General features: G+C 46.3%; 1 protein-coding gene across 4 annotated transcripts in view; it reads right to left on the bottom strand.

Moving 5' to 3' along the window:
• Nucleotides 1-22,413, bottom strand: part of LOC134355076 (choline transporter-like protein 5) — a 202,401-nt gene that overhangs the window by 132,235 nt on the left and 47,753 nt on the right. For 2 of the 4 annotated variants that reach the window (XM_063064810.1, XM_063064814.1), the window contains exon 1: nt 12,892-13,029. The exons of 1 other annotated variant lie outside the window; for it this stretch is intronic. In XM_063064810.1, the coding sequence (XP_062920880.1) occupies nt 12,892-12,928 (37 nt within the window). In that variant the 5' untranslated portion in view covers nt 12,929-13,029. Of the gene's footprint in view, nt 1-12,891; nt 13,030-22,413 lie in introns of those variants that run through there. One more of the 4 variants, XM_063064812.1, reaches the window with a different exon arrangement.

Genomic DNA, 22,413 nt, shown 5'->3' with positions numbered 1-22,413 from the left:
AGAAAAATTATACCTGTCAGACCTCTCCTCAACTTCTACTATCAAATTTCTACCAAATCTACATAATATAGGATAGTGATCACTTCCTAGTGTGTATCTGTCCATAACATCCCATTCCCCAACCCTAGCTAAATTTGAGGAAGTGATAGATAAGTTTAAGTGACTAGAAGTATTCTTTACAATATTAAATCTTGTAGGCCTTCCGTCATTTAGCAGTACCATGTTGTATTTATCAAGAAACTCCTCTACCACCACTCCGTTACTATCTTTACTTTCACTACCCCATATAGAATTATGGGCATTGAAATCTCCAACCCAGATTACTGGGAATCTTACCTTATTCATAATTTCATCCAAATCTGATAACATCATATTACCTGGATTATAAAAGTTAATCAAAGTTATTTGACCACGAGAGCTCCAAACCTCCACAGCCACAATTTCAAGGTTAGATTTAAAATCAAGCCTTCTAAACTGGAGTCCTGTTTTTATGAAAGTTGCACACCCTCCACCAGATTTACCTGTTCTGTCAGCTCTCAAACTATCCTATCCAGGGATCACAAAACCTAAATGAGGCTTTAACCATGTCTTCTGTATACAGATCAAATCAGACTTGTCTTTAAAAGTTCCAACAAATCTTTTTAATTCTTGACCATTTGCAGATAAACTTCTTGCATTCCATTGTAATATTAAAAACATCCAAATACTAATTATTGGCCTCTTCATCCACATAAAGCTCCTCCCTACTCTCTGATCCCGACAACTGGGAAGTATTCAGTGATTGTTTGTCTGTCATATACTCATGTAATTTTTCCAGCGAAATCTGTTTTATATCAAGGAATCTCTCTGCAGTTCCAACAACTACTTTTATCATATCCGACCTCTTGGCTGTAGTTTTAGCCCCAACCAGTATATCAACAACAAATGCCAAAAAAGACTCTTTAGTCATCAACGACATGCCTGAAGGAGCCATAGTTGGAGAACTCGGAACGAACCGACTCCCCACCATTCCAATCTTTTCTTTATTTATCCTTTGCTCTCTATCAACTTTCTTTACTGCTTCAGCATATGATATTTTTTGTTGGATACTAACATCCTGAATCTGCTTTGCCTTACTAAAATACTCACATCCTCTGAACACCGCTACATGGTCCCCTCCACAATTACTGCATTTAGGCACCGCTGCCTTACATGCTTTAATATCATGATCCTCTCCACATTTCATACATCTTCTTTTACCTTGATATGAACCAGCAACATGTCCAAATCTCTGGCAATTATAACAGCACAAGGGAGGTCTAATGTATTCTCTAACTTGATAAGACATGCACCCAAGATAGGCTCTAGTTGGAAGAACATCACCTGCAAGAACCAGAAGAACAGGGGAATCCCAATTACCACCTTCTCTCGATTTTAATCGTTTGGCTTCAATCACTCGACCACCTTTAATATTGTCCAAAATTTCCTTTTCAGTCATGCCAGACCAAATACCATACATTACCCCTTTAACTCCCTTCCTTTCTTTCAGAGTAATACACTCCACTTTCACAACCAATTTTTCCACCATTTTAGCACTGTTATATTTGGTATATTTGGATTTTCAAAAGGCTTTTGACAAGGTCCCACACAGGAGATTAGTGGGCAAACTTAAAGCACACGGTATCGGGGTAAGGTATTGGTGTGGGTGGAGAATTGGTTAGCAGACAGGAAGCAAAGAGTGGGAATAAACGGGACCTTTTCAGAATGGCAGGCGGTAACTAGTGGGGTACCGCAAGGCTCAGTGCTGGGACCCCAGTTGTTTACAATATATATTAATGACTTGGATGAGGGAATTAAATGCAGCATCTCCAAGTTTGCAGATGACACGAAGCTGGGTGGCAGTGTTAGCAGTGAGGAGGATGCTAAGAGGATGCAGGGTGACTTGGATAGGTTGGGTGAGTGGGCAAACTCATGGCAGATGCAATTTAATGTGGATAAATGTGAAGTTATCCACTTTGGTGGCAAAAATAGGAAAACAGATTATTATCTGAATGGTGGCCGATTAGGAAAAGGGGAGGTGCAACGAGACCTGGGTGTCATTATACACCAGTCATTGAAAGTGGGCATGCAGGTACAGCAGGCGGTGAAAAAGGCGAATGGTATGCTGGCATTTATAGCGAGAGGATTCGAGTACAGGAGCAGGGAGGTACTACTGCAGTTGTACAAGGCCTTGGTGAGACCACACCTGGAGTATTGTGTGCAGTTTTGGTCCCCTAATCTGAGGAAAGACATCTTTGCCATAGAGGGAGTACAAAGAAGGTTCACCAGATTGATTCCTGGGATGGCAGGACTTTCATATGAAGAAAGACTGGATGAACTGGGCTTGTACTCGTTGGAATTTAGAAGATTGAGGGGGGATCTGATTGAAACGTATAAGATCCTAAAGGGATTGGACAGGCTAGATGCGGGAAGATTGTTCCCGATGTTGGGGAGGTCCAGAACGAGGGGTCACAGTTTGAGGATAGAGGGGAAGCCTTTTAGGACCGAGATTAGGAAAAACTTCTTCACACAGAGCGTGGTGAATCTGTGGAATTCTCTGCCACAGCAAACTGTTGAGGCCAGTTCATTGGCTATGTTTAAGAGGGAGTTAGATAGGCCCTTGTGGCTACAGGGGTCAGGGGGTATGGAGGGAAGGCTGGGGTGGGGTTCTGAGTTGGATGATCAGCCATGATCATAATAAATGGTGGTGCAGGCTCGAAGGGCCGAATGGCCTACTCCTGCACCTATTTTCTATGTTTCTATGTTATACTGGTCAATATCTTTGCAACGAATTTTCAGCAATCCATTAGACAAAATCTTGGCCTGGAATCCTTTACCGATTTGGTTTTCTAATGCTGCTGCCACTTTCAAAGGATTAAGGGCTCTAAGTCCTCCTTCTCCTTCCTTCTGACCTTTAATTTTATACAGAACTATAAATTCCTCCAATTCACCCATTTTCCTCAATTTGTTGTCCCCCATTACTTCAGGTCTTTCACTTCATGCACCCCTTTTTTGGCTACCCTTACTTCTAGAGTATTCCACAGTCTCCTACCCTCCCCCTTCAATCTCAACCCCCCCCCCCTCCTTTTTGCAGCCATGGGCTACAAACTAACCCTTTCCAAACTACAAGGCTCCTCCACGCCAAAGTCCCCAGCCACTCAATCAACAGCCCCAACTACTACAGTAATTGGGCCTCACTCCTTGCCTCCTATCCAGAGAGCAGTTGATCAGACAATCAAGATTTGAATAGCTCAGACCCAGCAGAAAGCAGCTGATTGGGCAATTGAGGTCAGGTGACCAAACAGTTTGAACAGCTCAAACAAATAAATAGAGGGATAGCTCAAGCGGAGCGGCCAGTAAGTGAGCGGGCCAGTGAAGGAGTGGAGCTTTGAGGCTTTGACTCTTTGACTCGCGAGGCTTTGACGAGAAGAGGCGGAGGACGAGCTTGTTTCCAGTTAGTGTTTACAATGCCTCCTGAGATGGTGATGTGCCTTTCATGTGAGATGTGGCAGTCTTGGGGGAACGCCCTTCTCCCGCAGAGTCACATCTGCCAGAAGTGCATACGGCTGGGAGATCTGGAAGACCGTGTAAGGAATCTGGAGCAGCAGCTGGATGACTTTCGACTCATAAGGGAGAATGAGGCAGTTATAGATGAGAGCTACAGGGAGGTAGTCACACCTAGGCTGTCAGAAGCAAGTCGTTGGGTGACAGTCAGAAGGGGGAAAGCGAAGGTGAGCAGACGGGTAGTGCAGAGCACCCCTGTAGCCATTCCCCTGAATAATAAGTTTACCATCCTGGATACTGTTGTCGGGGACGACCGACCAGGTATGGGCCACAGTGGCAGGGCCTCCGGCACTGAGTCTGACTCTGTGGTGCAGAAGGGTGGGACGGAGAAGAGGAGAGCTGCCATCATTGGAGACTCTATAGTCAGGAGAGCAGACAGGAGATTTTGTGAACGTGAGAAGGACACCCACATGGTTTGTTGCCTCCCGGGTGCCAGGGTCCGGGATGTCTCTGACCAGGTGCACGACATCCTGATACGAGAGGGAAAGCAACCAGAAGTCGTGATACATGTTGGGACCAACGACATTGGCAGGAAGAGGGATGAGGTCCTGAAGTGTGAGTTTCGGGAACTAGGCAGAAGGCTGAAGAACAGGACCTCAAGGGTGGCGTTCTCAGGATTGCTGCCAGTGCTACGTGACAGTGATGGTAAGAATTGGAGGAGATGGCAGTTGAATGCACGGCTGAGGAGTTGGTGCAGGGAGCAGGGTTTTAGATTTTTGGATCATTGGGATCTCTTCTGGGGAAGGTGGGACCTGTACAGATTGGATGGGTTGCACCTGAACTCGAGGGGGAGCAATATCCTTGCAGGCAGGTTTGCTAGCATGGTTCGGGAGGGTTTAAACTAATTTGCAAGGGAGATGGGACCCAGAGCGATAGAGCAGTGAAAGAAGTGCATGGAGTAAAGCCAGATCTAACATACAGAGAGGCTTTGAGGAAAGAGAAGCAGAATAAACAGTGTAAAGACAGTAAGGTAGAAGGGCTGAAATGTGTGTACCTCAATGCAAGAAGCATCAGGAACAAAGGTGATGAACTGAGAGCTTGGACACATACATGGAAATATGATGTAGTGGCCATTACAGAGACTTGGCTGGCACCAGGGCAGGAATGGATTCTCAATATTCCTGGATTTCAGTGCTTTAAAAGGGATAGCGAGCAGGGGAAGGGGAGGAGGGGTGGTATTACTGGTCAGGGATACTATTACAGCTACTGAAAGGGTGGGTAATGTAGCAGGATCCTCTTTTGAGTCAGTATGGGTGGAAGTCAGGAACAGGAAGGGAGCAGTTTCTCTATTGGGAGTATTCTATAGGCCCCCTGGTATCAGCAGAGATACCGAGGAACAGATTGGGAGGCAGATTTTGGAAAGATGCAAAAATAACAGGGTTGTTATCATGGGTGACTTTAACTTCCCTAATATTGATTGGCACCTGATTAGTTCCAAGGGTTTAGACGGGGCAGTGTTTGTTAAGTGTGTCCAGGATGGATTCCTGTCACAGTATGTTGACAGGGTGACTAGGGGGAATGCCATACTAGATCAAGTATTAGGTAACGAACCGGGTCAGGTCACAGATCTCTCAGTGGGTGAGCATCTGGGGGACAGTGACCACCGCTCCCTGGCCTTTAGCATTATCATGGAAAAGGACAGAATCAGAGAGGACAGGAAAATTTTTAATTGATGTTCTGGGGCATGTTGATATTAAGGGAGAGGAGGTGTTGGATTTATTAAAATACATTAGGACGGATAAGTCCCCGGGGCCGGACGGAATATTCCCCGGGCTGCTCCACGAGGCGAGGGAAGAGATTGCTGAGCCTCTGGCTAGGATCTTTATGTCCTCGTTGTCCACAGGAATGGTACCGGAGGATTGGAGGGAGTAAATGGTAGGATACTTGGTAGTGTGGAGGAGCAGAGGGATCTCGGGGTACAAGTCCACAGATCCCTGAAAGTTGCCTCACAGGTAGATAGGGTAGTTAAGAAAGCTTATGGGGTGTTAGCTTTCATAATTCGAGGGGTAGAGTTTAAGAGTCGCTGGGCAATGATGCAGCTCTATAAAACTCTGGTTAGGCCACACTTGGAGTACTGTGTTCAGTTCAGGTCGCCTCACTATAGGAAGGATGTGGAAGCATTGGAAAGGGTACAGAGGAGATGTACCAGGATGCTGCCTGGTTTAGAGAGTATGCATTATGATCAGAGATTAAGGGAGCTAGGACTTTACTCTTTGGAGAGGAGGATGAGAGGAGACATGATCGAGGTATACAAGATATTAAGAGGAATAGATACAGTGGATAGCCAGCACCTCTTCCCCAGGGCACCACTGCTCAATACAAGAGGACATGGCTTTAAGGTAAGGGGTGGGAAGTTCAAGGGGGATATTAGAGGAAGGTTTTTTTTAACTCAGTGGTTGGTGTGTGGAATGCACTGCCTGAGTCAGTGGTGGAGGCAGGTACACTAGTGAAATTTAAGAGACTACTAGACAGGTATATGGAGGAATTTAAGGTGGGGGGGTTATATGGGAGGTAGGGATTGAGGGTCGGCACAACATTGTGGGCTGAAAGGCCTGTACTGTGCTGTACTATTCGATCTTCTATAAAACATAGGGGTGGAATTAGGCCATTTGGCCCATTGAGTATGATCTGCTATTCCATCATGGCTGATTTATTATCCCTCTCAACCCCATTCTCCTGTCTTCTCCCCATAACCTTTGACCCTCACAATTAACCTCCACTTTAAATATACCCAATGACTTGGCTTCAGAAGCTGTCTGTGGTAATGAATTCCACAGATTCACCAACCTCTGGCTAAAGAAATTCCTCCTCATCTCTGTTCTAAATGGACATCTCTCTATTCTGAGGCTGTGTCCTCTGATCCTAGACTCCCCCACTATAGGAAACATCCTCTCTACATGCACCCTATCTAGGCCTTTCAATATTTGATAGATGTCTTCTCTTTATTATCAACAAGGAGGAAATACAGGAGCCTGAAGACACACACTCAACATTGCAGGAATGGTTTTTTCGCCTTTGCCATCAGGCTTCTGAATGGACATTGAACTCAAGAATACCCCCTTGCTACTTTGCTTCTCTTTTTGCAATACTTCGTCAGCTTTTGGTAACTATAGTAATTTTATTTAAGGTAAAAATTATACTGTTCTGCTGCTGCAAAACCAGAAACTTCACAATGTGTGTCAGTGGCAACAGAAACATTGAAACATAGAAAACCTACAGCACAATACAGCCCCTTCAGCCCACAAAGCTGTGCCGAACATGGTCTTATCTTAGAAATTACCTGGGGTTACCTATAGCTCTCTATTTTTCTAAGCTCCATGTACCTATCCAGGAGTCTCTTAAAGGACCCTATTGTATCCGCCTCCACCACCGTCACCGGCAGCCCATTCCACGCACTCACCACTCTCTGCATAAAAAACTTACCCCTGACATCTCCTCTGTACCTACTCCCCAGCACCTTAAACCTGTGTCCTCTTGTGGCAGCCATTTCAGCCCTGGGAAAAAGTCTCTGACTATCCACACGATCAATGCCTCTCATCATCTTATACGCCTCTATCAGGTCACCTCTCATCCTCCGTCGCTCCAAGGAGAAAAGGCCAAGTTCACTCAACCTATCCTCATAAGGCATGCTCCCCAATCCAGGCAACATCTTTGTAAATCTCCTCTGCACCCTTTCTATGGCTTCCACATCTTTCCTGTAGTGAGGCGACCAGAACTGAGCACAGTACTCCAAGTGGGGTCTGACCAGGGTCCTATATAACTACAACATTACCTCTCGGCTCCTAAATTCAATTCCACAATTAATGAAGGCCAATACACCGTATGCCTTCTTAAACTCAATCCCACTAATAAACCTGACTCTGATTCTGGTACAGGTGTCTCCCGCTTTTCAAACATTCGCTTTACGAAACTTCACTGTTACTAAAGACCTACGTTAGTTCCCTTTTTTCGCTAACAGAAGGTGTTTTCACTGTTACAAGAAAAAGCAGTGTGCAGAAAAAGCAGCGCGCGCCCCGAGCAGTCGCTCTTCCCCGGATTCGGAACTACATTCTAGCCGGCATTGCTTAAACACCTGCCTGTGAGCAGCCATTTGCAAGATGAGTTCAAAGGTATCGGAAAAGCCTAAAAGAGCTCATAAGGGTGTTACACTTAGCGTAGATCTAGACATAATTAAGCGTTTCGATCGTGGTGAACGAAGTAAGGACAACGTGAGTTTGGCTTGTGGAAGTTGACGAAGATAATGTTGAAGAGGTTTTGGTATCCCATGACCAAGAACTGATAGATGAAGAGCTGATGCAATTGGAAGAGGAAAGGATAACAATCGAAACCGAATACAGTAGCAAATGGACCGAAGGTGAGGCCATCCAGGAACTGAACGTGAAGCAACTGCGTGAGATTTTCGCTGCAATGATAAAGTACGACTTTAATTTTGAAAGGGTATGTTGGTTCAGGGCATATTTTCAGGATGGTTTGAGTGCTTACAAAGAACTGTATGATCTAATATGCGTGAGGCTAAGCAGTCAAGCAAGCCTTCCACATCAGCCACAGCAGACGACGAACCTCGACCTTCAACATCGAGGCGGGCAGTCATAGGAGAAGATGACCTGCCTGCCCTAATGGAAACAGACGACGATGAAATGACACCCCAACCCCCGGGCTGCGGACAGATACCGATTCGTGGAGGATGCAGCGGTAGCTGGGAGGCACACAGCACATCTTTAAGCAAAAAGCCGAAATAAACATGCTAATTAATTAGGTGCCTCCTGGCACGTAAATGTCGGCCCAGATCAGAAGCGATTGCCAATTTCACTTGCTCTATGTAATCTGCAATTGCCTCTGATCTGGGTCGACAATTACATGCCGGGCGGCACCTAATTAATTAGCATGTTTATTTCGGCTTTTTTCTTAAAGATGTGCTGAGTGCGGTCCGGCCACCGCTGTAATCCTGCATGCTTCGCGGATCGGTATCAGTCGGCGGCCTGGAGGGTGGGGGCCACTGCACTACCCCAACCTGCAACGACTCAGTCTAACACACCATCATCAGTGTGCTCGGCGCGTTCCCAATTCCGGTAAGTGATACTACACTGTACATACATTATTTCTACTTTATATCGGCTGTGTATTTTTACGTGTTAAGTGGTATGATCTGGCAGCTTCATAGCCTAACGGTTACTGGAGAGAGTGTTTTGCCAACAGTGCTTGCGTGAGTTTTTCTGCCGTGAGCGCTTGCGCCGTGTTTTTGCCGACGGCGTGTGCGTGAGATTTTCACTATGGAGAACAATGCAGGCAATCGTTGTAGAGAAGTATTTCTAATTTATATAAGCTGTGTATTTATCATATCATACCTGCTTTTACTATATGTTACTGTTATTTTAGGTTTTATGTGTTATTTGGCATGATTTGGTAGGTTATTTTTGGGTCTGCAAATGCTCACAAATTTTTCCCATATAAATAAATGGTAATTGCTTCTTCGCTTTACGACATTCCGGCTTACGAACTGTTTCATAGGAACGCTCTACCTTCAGATGGTGGGGGAAACCTGTATTCTATGTATGTATAGTTTTTTTTTGTAAAATCATTATTGTATTTCTTTTTTTCCTGTAAATGGAAACATAGTATCATTTCTTAATGCATGTATGCATTTCTAAATGACAATAAAAGAGGACTGAGTGTTCTCATAATCTAAAAATGGAGGAGGAAAATGACTCTCAGGGTAGTACATGGTAGAACATACATACTTTGGTAATAAATTTACTTTGAACGATGAACCCAGGGATTGGTTGGAATCTGGAACTCGCATCCTGAGGGGGAGGTGAGGACAGAGACCCTCACGACATTCAATAACGTATGCCACAAGAGTGTAATGTTTTGCGCAATGCGAAAACAGCTCAAGGCAGTGGAGTTCAATTCCCATGTCTTCTCCTTCCCTGCACAGTGGGTTTCCTTGGGGTGCTCCGGTTTCCTCCTACAGTCCAAAGATATCTCAGATTAGATTAGATTAGATTAGATTAGATTCAACTTTATTGTCATTGTGCTGAGTACAGATACAAAGCCAATAAAATGCAGTTAGCATCTAACAAGAAATGCAAAGAATAGTGTTACTTACAAAATAACCGTGAATAAAAAGTAAGTGCTACAGCACACAAATATAAAAGTACTGAGACAGTACAATACGGGTGCAATACTGCTTAGCGCTGTGATGTGAGGTTCAGCAGTGTCACAGCCTCAGGGAAGAAGCTCTTCCTGTGCCTGCTGGTGCAGGAACAGAGGCTCCTGTGGCGCCTACCGGATGGGAGGAGAGTAAAAAGTCCATGCTTAAGGTGAGATGCATCCTTGATAATGATTTTCGCCCCGCCCAGGCAGCGTTTATGGTAGACGTTCTCAATGGTAGGCAATTGGGTGCCGATAATCCGCTGGGCAGTTTTCACCACACGCTGGAGTGCTTTGCGGTCTGATACAGGACAATTGCCATACCACACTGAGATGCAGTTGGTGAGTATGCTCTCAATGGTACAGTGGTAAAAGTCCATCAGTATCCTGGGACAGAGGTGAGCTTTCTTGATGCTCTGCAGGAAATAAAGGCGCTGTTGCACCTTTTTGATTAGGATGGAGGAGTTTAGGGACCAGGTGAGATCCTCGGAAATGTGGACACCAGGAATTTGATGTAGATGGGGACGTGAGTGTGGCTCCTAGCATGCCTGAAGTCCACAATGATCTCCTTAGTCTTCTGGGTGTTAAGGGCCAGGTTGTTGTCGGCACACCACGCGGCCAGGTGCTGGACCTCATCCCTGTAGGCCGTCTTGTCATCCCCTCTGATCAGGCCAACCACCGTGGTGTCATCTGCGAACTTGATTATGGAGTTAAGAACCATGTACAGGAACACAGTCATAGGTGAAAAGGGAGTACAGAAGAGGGCTCAGCACACAGCCTTGAGGCACGCCAGTGTTCAGGGTGAGAGTGGAGGAGGAGAGGTTAGCCAACCTAACTGATTGGGGTCTGTTAGTCAGAAAGTCCAAGGTCCAATTGCAGAGGGATGAGCTGATATCAAGCTGGCAAAGTTTGGCAATCAGCTTGGAGGGGATCACAGTATTGAATGCCAAACTAAAGTCAATGACCACCATTCTGACTAAGAGTTGGGGCTGTCCAGGTGGGTCAGGACAGAGTGAAGTGCTGTGGAGATGGCGTCCTCTGTTGACCTGTTGGTGCGATAGGCAAATTAATGGGGGTCCAGGGTAGCGGGCAGACAGGATTTCAGATGTGATAGAACCAGTCTCTCAAAGCACTTTGCAATGATGGGGGTGAGTGCAACTGGACGGAAGTCATTCAGGCCCGTGGCAGTGGAATGCTTCGTCACTGGCACAATGGTGGCGATCTTGAAGCTTGTGGGGACAACCACCTGGGCCAGGGACAGATTAAAAATGTCCGTGAAGACCCCGGCCAACTGCCCTGCACAGACTCTGAGCACACGGCCAGGTATTCCATCTGGACCAGCTGCCTTCTGTACATTCACCCTGCTCAGGGTAGCACAAACATCAGAGGTACAAAGTGAGAGAAGCAGTTCACGAGGTGGGACGTCCGCTTTGAGGGTGACCTCCTTGTTCTCTCGGTCAAAGCGAGTGTAGAAGTAATTGAGCTCATCAGGGAGGGAAGCAGAGCTGGAAGGGGACACAGTACTAGGTGGTTTGAAGTCTGTAATGACCTGTATGCCATGCCACATGCACCGGGGGTCCGAGGAGTTGAAATGCTCCTTGATTCTCTGTTTGTATATGTGTTTAGCCTGAGAGAGTTGCCTCCTCAGGTTGGCCCTGGCTGAGCTGTAAGCCTCCCGGTCTCCAGACCTGAAGGCTGAATCTCTGGCTTTGAGCAGGAGGTGAACTTCCCTGTTCATCCATGGTTTCTGATTGGGGAAAACTTTTATTTGTTTTTGTGATGTCAGTCTATCTACACATTTGTTGATGTGCTCAAGGACAGAGTTGGTATATAAATCAATGTTAATCTGAGAGTCTGTGGTGGTATGGGCAGCAAACGCACTCCAGTCTGTGTGCTGGAATTGGTGCTGAAGAGCAGAGTCAGCACCCTCCAGCCAGATCTTAATAGTCTTCATTGTGGGTTTCACACGTTTAATGACCGGGCTATACATGGGAAGCAGAAACTGTGAAAGATGGTCGGACTGTCCCAGGTGGGGAAGGGTAGTGGCTTTGTAAGCGTCAGCCACATTTGTGTAGACACGATCTAAGGTTTGTCAGTAGGTTAAGTGGTTTTTGTAAATTGTCCCGTGATTGGACTTGGGTCAAATAGCTGGGTTGCTGTGTGGCGTGGCTCCACGTTGTTTCTCTAAATAAAATGAATAATCATCATCATCATGGCTTGGCTTCACGAACGAAGATTTAGATTTCTGCAGGCTCGCTGGTGGCTGACGAGGCCAATACGGGACAGACAGGTCCGGCCACAGCGGCTGCAAGGGAAATTCTGTTCTGGGTTTGGTGCTGCTGTGTCACGGTTCTTCCTCCTTCTCCTTTTGTCCTCAATGCCAGCCCTGCGTGCATTTTTGAAGGAGGAGGCAGACTGGTGAATGGTGTGTCGCCAGGCCTCGCGATCAGAGGCTAGATTAGACCACTGGTGATGGTCAATGTGACAGGCACCAAGGGATTTTCTCAGAGAGTCCTTGTACCTCTTCTTCGCTGCCCCTCTGTCATGGTGGCCAGTGGAGAGTTCGCCATACAGCACAATCTTGGGCAGGCGATGATCCTCCATCCTGGAGACGTGCCCTGCCCAGCGCAGCTGTGTCTGCAACAGCATGGCCTCAATGCTGGTGACCTCTGCCTGTTCAAGGACTTCAATGCTGGTGACGAAGTCACTCCAGCGGATGTTCAGGATGGTGTGGAGGCAGCGCTGGTGGAAACGCTCAAGGAGTCGTAGGTGGTAACGGTAGGTGACCCACAACTCGGAGCCGTACAGGAGGGTTTATAATAAAAGTAAAGTATCTGAACCAACACTTGATTCACCAGGGCAGAACAGGGTACGAACCAAGGAGGGTACTGGACAGGGGAGTCAGTACAACATGGTGGGCTGAGGGGCCTGACTATAGTCTGTAACACACTGACAAATGCCGGATCCTTTACCCCACCCACACAGCGCCACATGCAACTCTCCTCTGAGGCTTGACTTAGAAAGGGAGAGCTCACCCGAGCCCTGCCTGCTCGGTGCATGGCCCCACTGCCGATCAGAGTCTGAGTGAGGGAGGAGCAGCTCGATGACCGTGACCCCATGGGGTGGGGTGGGGGCTCAGCAGAAATTGGAGACACTCACCATGTTTCCCGTAGTAATCCTCCTCTTCACTTCTCATGTTGACAGGCCCCTGCTGTTCTCCAAGTAGCAGCGATCTGCCCCGTACTTCCTTAAGCACCGTGTGTATGAGTTCACACAAAACTGTGCAGAAGGCAGTTAATGTTTAACCCGGGGGAGGGAGGAACAGCTGGTATCAGGCCCCTGGTATGTTTGTTAACCAACGCTCAGTGTGAGCTTGTGGTCACTGATTTGTACCGGAAGTCCTTGAACTGTTGAAAGTACGGCAGGCAGTGTTTGTCCATGACGCTATACAGTCCAAGGGTGGATACACCAACAAACATTGGGAAGATGAGGAATGTGCCCCTCCCGGGCGACTGAAACATTCATCGAATGTGGAAAATCCACCTCCACTCCCCTCCCACCTCACTTTTCCCTCTTCCCTATTCCAAAATCCATTTATTCAGAGATTACACCATCAACTCCTTCCATCCTCTGCAATCTCAGCCCTTGAAAACCATGCTTTCAACATTTGAAAATCAATCTGTTCCCATTGGCCCCCTCCAACCACACCTCGTGTGAACGAGATCGGTTCCAGTCCCACAAAACATCACTTTAAACCTCCTCTTCATCTTCGTACCTCTGTCCTCTAATGCTTACCCTATACGAGGGCCGGTACTGAGGGGGGGGGTCACACTGTGGGAGGGGTGGTACTGAGGGAGGGTCACACTGTGGGAGGGGTGGTACTGAGGGAGGGTCACACTATGGGGGGGTGGTACTGAGGGAGGGTCACACTGTGGGAGGGGTGGTACTGAGGGAGAGTCACACTGTGGGAGGGGCGGTACTGAGGGAGGGTCACACTGTGGGGGGGTGGTACTGAGGGAGGGTCACACTGTGGGAGGGGTGGTACTGAGGGAGAGCCACACTGTGGGAGGGGTGGTACTGAGGGAGGGTCACACTGGGAGGGGTGGTACTGAGGGAGGGTCACACTGTGAGACGGTTGGGACTGAGGGAGGGTCATACTGTGGGGGGGGTGGTACTGAGAGAGGGTCACACTGTGGGAGGGGTGGTACTGAGGAAGGGTCACACTGTGGGAGGGGTGGTACTGAGGGAGGCTCACACTGTGGGAGGGGTGGTACTGAGGGAGGCTCACACTGTGGGAGGGTCACACTGTGGGAGGGATTATCCTGACTCAGGATCACCCTATGGGAGTGGCATTGATGGAACACAGGACACAGGCCCTTCAGCCCACAATGCTTCTGCTGAACAAGATATTGAATTACACTAAATTTCTCCTACCTGTACATGATCCATATCCTTACATTCCCTGGACACCCATTTCCCTGGACATTCCCTGTCTGACAAACACATACAGTGCCTATAAAGTATTCACCCCCTTGGAAGTTTCGTGTTTTATTGCTTTACAACATTGGATAACAGTGGGTTTAATATCACTTTTTATCACACCGATCAACAGACAAAGAGTGTCAAAGTGAAAACAGATCTCTGCAAAGAGATCTAAATTAATTACAAATATTAAACACAAAATAATTGATTGCATAAGTATACACTGCCCCCCCCCCCGATATGACACACCAGATCAGCACTGGGGCAGCCAATTGGTTTTAGAAGTCACATAATTAGTTCAATGGTGATCACCAAGTGGAATCAAGGAGTTTCAACTGATTGTCGTAAAAATACACCTGTATATGGAAGGTTCAACTACTGGTGAGTTAGTATCCTGGCAAAAACTACACCATGAAGACAAAAGAACACTTCATGTGATTCGAGAAAAGGTTATTGAAAAGTACAAGTCAGGAGATGGATACAAGAAAGTTTCCAAGTCACTGAATATTCCTTGGAGTACAGTTAAGTCAATCATTGAGAAATGGAAAGAATATTGCACAGCTGTAAATCTGCCCGGAGAAGGCCGTCCTCAAAAACTGAGTGACCGTGCAAGAAGGGGACTAGTGAGGGAGGCCACCAAGAGACCTATGACAACTCCGGAGGAGTTACAAGCTTCAGTGGCTGAGATGGGAGAGACTGTGTATACAACTGTTGCCCGGGTGCTTCACCAGTTGCAGCTTTATGGGACAGTGGCAAAGAGGAAGCCACTGTTGAAAAAAAACACAAGAAATCTTGTCTGGAGTTCGCCAGAAGGCTTGTTGGAGGCTCTGAAATCAGCTGGAAGAAGGTTCAATGCGCTGATGAAACCAAAATTGAGCTTTCTGGCCATCAGACTAAACGCTATATTTGGCATAAGCCAAATACCAGACATCATCAAAAACACACCATGCTGTGGGGATGCTTCACTGCAGCAGGCCCCGGAAGGCTTGTGAAGGTAGAGGGTAAAATAAATTCAGCAAAATAGAGGGAAATCCTGGAGGAAAACCTGATGCAGTCTGCAAGAGAACTGCGACTTGGGAGATTTGTTTTCCAGCAAGACAATGACCCTGAGCATAAAGCCAAAGCTACACAGAAATGGCTTAAAACACAACAAAGTTAATGTCCTGGGGTGGCCAAGTCAGAGTCCAGACTCAATCCAATTGGGAATTTGTGGCTGGACTTGAAAAGAACTATTCCTCACAATCCCCAAATCTGACAGAGTTTGTGCAGCTTTGTAAAGAAGAATAGGGAAAAATTGCAGAATCCAGATGTGCAAAGCTGATAGAGACCTATCCACACAGACTCAAGGCTGTAATTGCGACAAAGGTGCATCTACTAAATATTGACTTGAATGGGGTGGATACTTATGCAATCCATAAATATATTATGTATTTAATGTTTGTAATTAATTAATTTAGATCACTTCACAGAGATCTGTTTTCACTTTGACACGAAAGAGTATTTCTTTGTTGATCAGTGTCAAAAACAATCCAGAATTTGTCTCCCTATCTGCTCCTTGATGTCCCTGTCACTATTAGGTTGTCTATAAAAAACACCCAGTAGAGTTATTGACCCCTTCCTATTCCTAAATTCCACCCACAGAGACTCCGTAGACAACCCCTCCATGACTTCCTCCTTTTCTGTAGCCATGACACTATCTGTGATCAGCAGTGCCACACCCCCACCTCTTTTGCCTCCCTCCCTGTCCTTTCTGAAACATCTAAAGCCTGGCACTCGAAGTAACCATTCCTGCTCCCTAGCCATCCAAGTCTCTGTAATGGCCACCACATCATAGCTCCAAGTACTGATCCACGCTCTAAACTCATCTGCTTTATTCATGACACTCCTCGCATTAAAACAGACACATCTCAAACCATCGCACTGAGTGGGTCCCTTCTCTATCACCTGCTTATCCTCCCTTTCGTACTGTCTCTAAACTTTCTCTATTTGTGAGCTAACCTCCCTTTCCTCCGTCACTTCAGTTCAGTTCCCATCCCCAGCAATTCTAGTTTAAACTCTCCCCAACAGCCTTTGCAAACCTCCCAGCTAGGATATTCAAGTGTAACCCATCCTTTTTGTACAGGTCAGACCTGCCCCAAAAGAGGTCCCAATGATCCAGAAATCTGAATCCCTGCCCCCTGCTCCAATCCCTCAGCCACGCATTTATCCTCCAACTCATTCTATTCCTATACTCACTGTCACGTGGCACAGGCAGTAATCCTGAGATTACTACCTTTGAGGTCCTGCTTCTCAAATTCTTTCCTAACTCCCTGTAGTCTTTTTTCAGGACCTCCTCCCTTTTCCTACCTATGTTGTTAGTACCAATATGTACCATGACCTCTGGCTGTTCTCCTTCCCACTTCAGGATATCGTGGATGCAATCTGAAACATCCCTGGCACCTGGGAGGCAAACTACCATCTGCTTTTCTTTCCTGCGTCCACAGAATTGCCTATCTGACCCTCTAACTATAGAGTCCCCTATCACTGCTGCCTTCCTCGTCCTTTCCCCACCTATCTGAGCTACAGGGCCGGACTCTGTGCCAGAGGCACGACTACTGTTGCTTCCCTCAGGTAGGCCATCTCCCCCAACAGTACTCAAGCAGGAATACTTATTATTTAGGGGGGCAGCCACTGGGGTACTCTCTAGCACCTATTCTTGCCCTTCCCTCTCCTGACTATTACCCATTTCTCTGTCCCTTGTAGTCCCAGGGTGACTACCTGCCTATAGCTCCTCTCTATCACCTCCTCACTCTCCCTGACCAGATGAAGGTTATCGAGTTGCAGCTCCAGTTCCCTAACATGGTTCCTAAGGTGCTGCAGCTCGACACACCTGGTGCAGATGTGGTCGTCTGGGAGGCCGGACGTCTCTAGGACTTCCCACATCTGACACCAAGCACAGAAAACTGGCCTCACATACATACTGTCTGTCTTTATTTTAAACAGATAACCTACCTGGCCTCGACCCCTTATCGCCGAAGCCCCGTTGAGCCAAAGCCTTCCTACTCTGTCTCCCACTACTCCGACGCCCGTTCCTCTTTATTCCCCTCCCCCACGCACCTTCTCCCTCATCCGGTCTCACCTATCACCTGCCAATTTGTCCTCCTTCCCCTCCCCCCACACTCTTATTCTGGTTTCTTCCTCTTTCCTTTCCAGTCCTGATGAAGGGTCTCAACCCAAAATGGCGACTGTTTATTCCCCTCCATTGACACTGCCTGACCTGCTGAATTCCTCCAGCATTTTGCGCATGTTACACCCAGAGAGGCTGAGTGAATTCTGCAAAACTCAACCTCAAACCGCCAGGCTACTTGTTAACTTTAAATCCAACAACTACACACTTGGCAGCCACTTCTTCAGTACCGTCTGTACCTAATAAACCGGCCACAGAGTGCATGTTCGTGGTCTTCCGCTGCTGCAGCCCATCCACTTCAAGGTTCGATGTTCTGTGCGTTCAGAGATGCTCCTCTACACACCACTGTTGTAATGCGTGGTTATTTGCGTTACTGTCACCTTCCTGTCAGCTAAAACCAGTCTGGCCATTCTCCTCTGACCTCTCTCATTAACGATGTAGTTAAGATCACAGAAATGCAGCTCACGCTCACTGGATATATTTACTTTTCACACCATTCTCTGTAAACACTAGAGACTGGTGTGTGTGAAAATCCCAGGAGATCAGCAGTTTCAGAGATATTCAACCACCTTGTCTAGCACCAACAATCATTCCGCAGTCCAAGTCACTTAGATCACATTTCCTCCCCATTCTGATGTTTGGTCTGAACAACAGCTAAACCTCTTGACCATGTCTGCATGCTTTTATGCATTGAGTTGCTGCCAGATGATTGGCTGATTAGATATTTGCATTAGAATCAGAATCAGAATCAGGTTTATTATCAACGGCATGTGACGTGAAATTTGTTAACTTAGCAGCAGCAGTTTAATGCCATACATAATCTAGCAGAGAAAATAATAATAAAAATAATAAATAAAATTTTAAAAATATAATAATAAATAAGCAAGTAAATCAATTATATATTGAATAGAATAAAAAAACATACAAAAACAGAAAAACTACATATTAAAAAAAAGTGAGGTGGTGTCCAAAGATTCAATGTCCATTTAGGAATCAGATGGCAGAGGGGAAGAAGCTGTTCCTGAATCGCTGAGTATGTGCCTTCAGGCTTCTGTACCTCCTACCTAATGGAAACAGTGAGAAAAGGGCATGCCCTGGGTGCTGGAGGTCCCTAATAATGGACGCTGCCTTTCTGAGACACTGCTCCCTAAATATATCCTGGGTACTTTGTAGGCTAGTACCCAAGATGGAGCTGACTAGATTTACAACCTTCTGCAGCTTCTTTCGGTCCTGTGCAGTAGCCCCTCCATACCAGACAGTGATGCAGCCTGTCAGAATGCTCTCCACGGAACAACTATAGAAGTTTTTGAGCGTATTTATTGACATGCTGAAACTCCTTATAAAGTATAGTCACTGTCTTGCCTTCTTTATAACTACATCGATATGTTAGAACCAGGTTAGATCCTCAGAGGTCTTGACACCCAGGAACTTGAAGCTGCTCACTCTCTCTACCTCTGATCCCTCTTTTAGGATTGGTATGTGTTCCTTCATCTTACTCTTTCTGAAATCCACAATCAGCTCTTTCGTCTTACTGATGTTGAGTGCCAGGTTGTTGCTGCAGCACCACTCCACTAGTTGGCATATCTCACTCCTGTACGCCCTCTCATCACCACCTGAGATTCTACCAACAATAGTTGTATTGTCAGCAAATTTATGGATGGTATTTGAGCTATGCCTGGCCACACAGTCATGGGTATAGAGAGAGTAGAGCAGTGGGCTAAGCACACACCCCTGAGGTGCGCCAGTGTTGATCATCAGCGAGGAGGATACTTTATCACCAATCCATACAGATTGTGGTCGTCCGGTTAGGAAGTCGAGGATCCAATTGCAGAGGGAGGTACAGAGGCCCAGGTTCTGCAACTTCTCAATCAGGATTGTGGGAATGATGGTGTTAGATGCTGAGCTATAGTTGATAAACAGCATCCTGACAAAGGTGTTTGTGCTGTCCAGGTGGTCTAAAGCCGTGTGGAGAGCCATTGAGATTGCGTCTCAATTGCTTTATCAAGCAGTTGTGTAGCTGTACCTAATACAGTGGCCAACAGGAGTTGTTGAGGAACAAGTGGAGGATAGAGACACAGAAGGCATTTTTGACAGGAAAAGGGGAGATAATTGGTAATTCATTGCGAAGGTGCATACTGGGGGAAATAATTATCTGGATTCTGGGAAAGGAGATTCTCAGAGTTTCAGAGACCGAGTTGACTCTTGGCAGAGAGAGCGAGGCAGGCTGTGTGAGATGTAGTCTTCCTCTCTCCATGTTTGGCTCCGGCGGTGGAACAGATTCTGGGCTGTGAGAGTGTGAATCCGCCCCCGGACCTGAGTCAGCGGAGGCAGCTGTCATCAGGAAGACAGCCACCGCAGAGCGCAGGAGAAAACAGTTCCTTTCCCCAAGCAGTGAGGCTGATCAACACCTCCACTCACTAACCCACCCCTCCACACCCCAACCACCACTACTTTATCATTTCCTGTCAGTCACCTTATGTACAGACACTCCTGTGCCTAGCGTCACTTTATGGACACACAATCAATCTATGTTTATAAGTTTTCTTACATATTTATATTCATTGTGTTGTATTATTAATGTGTTCTTTATCTTATTGTTTTTCTTGTGATTCATCAGATCTGTAGTAACAATTATCTCATTCTCCTTTGCACCTGTGCACTGGAAATGACATTAAACAATCTCAAATGTTTGAATCCGGGCCGAGTGAGTTCCGATCCAGCTCCAGAGAAAAAAACTTGTATTTCCAAAGAATATTTCACCAGCTCAGAATGTGCCAAAGGAATTTAAAGAATTTTTGAAGATTAGCTTTATTTGTCTCAAACGTACAGTGTCACAGGTACACCAAACGTACGTTGGTGTCAAATCAACTCAGTGGGGATTGTGCTGGGCAGCCCACGAGTGTGGCCACACTTCCTGTTCTGGCACCAACATAGCATGCCCCAAGGAAACCGGAGCACCACGCTGTCATGAGGAGAATACAATCTCCTTACAGACAGTGGCAGGAATTGAAGCCCAATCCTGGGGAAGGTGTTATAAATCGATTGCACTAACTGCTATGGGACGGGCCACCCTTTGGTAGGTACAGCACTGGACTTCTCTAATAGCATCAAAAATGTTGTGCCAAATCAATTAAATTAATCAAGTAGCAAACTAATCTCTTCTGCCCACACAATGTCCATATCCTTCCTTTGCACAGTTCAAAGTAAATTTATTATCAAAGTACATACATGTCACCATACACAACTGCGAGATTAATTTTCTTACGGGCATTCTCAATAAATCCAACAACCATAATAGAATCAATGAAAGAATGCACCAACAGGATGGACAGACAAACAGAGTGTAAAAGACAACAAACGGCAAATACAGACGAAGAAGATAAAAAATAATAATAAAGAAGCAACAAATATCAAAAAACATGAGATAAGAGACCTTGAAGGTGAGTCCATAGGTTGTGGGGACATTTCACTGATGGGACAAGTGAAGTTGAGTGAAGTTATCCCCTCTGGTTCAAGAGCCTGATGGCTGAGGGGTAATAACTGTTCCTGTATCTCACTCCTGATGGCAGCAGTAAGAAGACAGCATGTCCTGGGTGGTGGGGGTCCCTGATGATGGATGTTGCTTTCCTCCAACAACACCCCACATAGATGTGCTCAACAGTGTAGTCACTTAAAAATGTTTCTTCCTCTACCACCACCCCAGCAGTGCAAACCACGCACCCTTTATGTCTCTTTTGAAATTACCCCCACTCACCTTAAATGCATACCCTCTAGTAATAGGCATTTCAACCCTGGGAAAAAGATACCAGCTGCTTACTCTATCTATGCCTTTCACAGATAGAATATAAAAGCAAGGATCTAATGTTGACGCTTTATAAAGCACTGTGGAGGTCAAGTCATTGAGTATATTTAAGACAGAAGTTGGTAGATTCTTGATTAGTCATGGCATGAAAGGGAGAAAGCAGGAGACTGGGGCTGAGAGGAAAATGGATCAGCCATGATGAAACAGCAGAACAGACTCGATGGGCCAAATGACCTAATTCTGCTCTTATGGTCTCATAATCTTATAACCTCTCTCAGATCTCCCCTCAACCTCCAACACTCCTGAGAAAAGAACCCAAGTTTGTCCAACCTCCCATTATAGCACATGCCCTCTAATCCAGGCAGCATCCTGGCGAACAAATTCTGCACCCTCTCCGAATCCTTTAGTGGGGTGACCAGAACTGTGTGCAGTACTCCAAATGCACCCAAACTAGAGTTTTATAACAACATAACTTCCTGACCTTTGTCAGTCAGGGCATGGAGTACAGGAGTTGAGAAGTTATATTGCAGGTGTTTAAGATGTTGGTGAGGCTGCACTTGGAGTATTGTGTACAGTTTTGGTCACCCTGTTGTAGGAAAGATGCTATTAGACTAGAAAGAGTGACATAGAAACATAGAAAATAGGTTCAGGAGTAGGCCTTTCGGCCCTTCGAGCCTGCACCGCCATTCATCTCGGTCCTAAAAGGCTTCCCCTTTATCCTCAAACTGTGACCCCTCGTTCTGGACTTCCCCAACATCGGGAACAATCTTCCTGCATCTAGCCTGTCCAATCCCTTTAGGATCTTATACGTTTCAATCAGATCCCCCCTCAATCTTCTAAATTCCAACTAGTACAAGCCCAGTTCATCCAGTCTTTCTTCATATGAAAGTCCTGCCATCCCAGGAATCAATCTGGTGAACCTTCTTTGTACCCCCTCTATGGCAAGAATGTCTTTCCTCAGATTAAGGGACCAAAACTGCACACAATACTCCAGGTGTGGTCTCACCAAGGCCTTGTACAACTGCAGTAGTACCTCCCTGCTCCTGTACTCGAATCCTCTCGCTATAAATGCCAGCGTACCATTCGCCTTTTTCACCGCCTGCTATACCTGCATGCCCACTTTCAATAACTGGTGTATAATGACACCCAGTTCAGAAAGGTTTATCCAGATGGACTTGGGGGCCTGAGTTACAAGTGAAGCCGTTTAGAATAAGACTTTATTCTCTGGAAT

The sequence above is a fragment of the Mobula hypostoma genome, chromosome 12, assembly GCF_963921235.1.
Source record: "Mobula hypostoma chromosome 12, sMobHyp1.1, whole genome shotgun sequence".
Taxonomy (NCBI): Eukaryota; Metazoa; Chordata; class Chondrichthyes; order Myliobatiformes; family Myliobatidae; genus Mobula; species Mobula hypostoma.
Note: the sequence above shows the minus strand (reverse complement) of the source record. Positions and strands in the feature narration are given on the sequence as shown.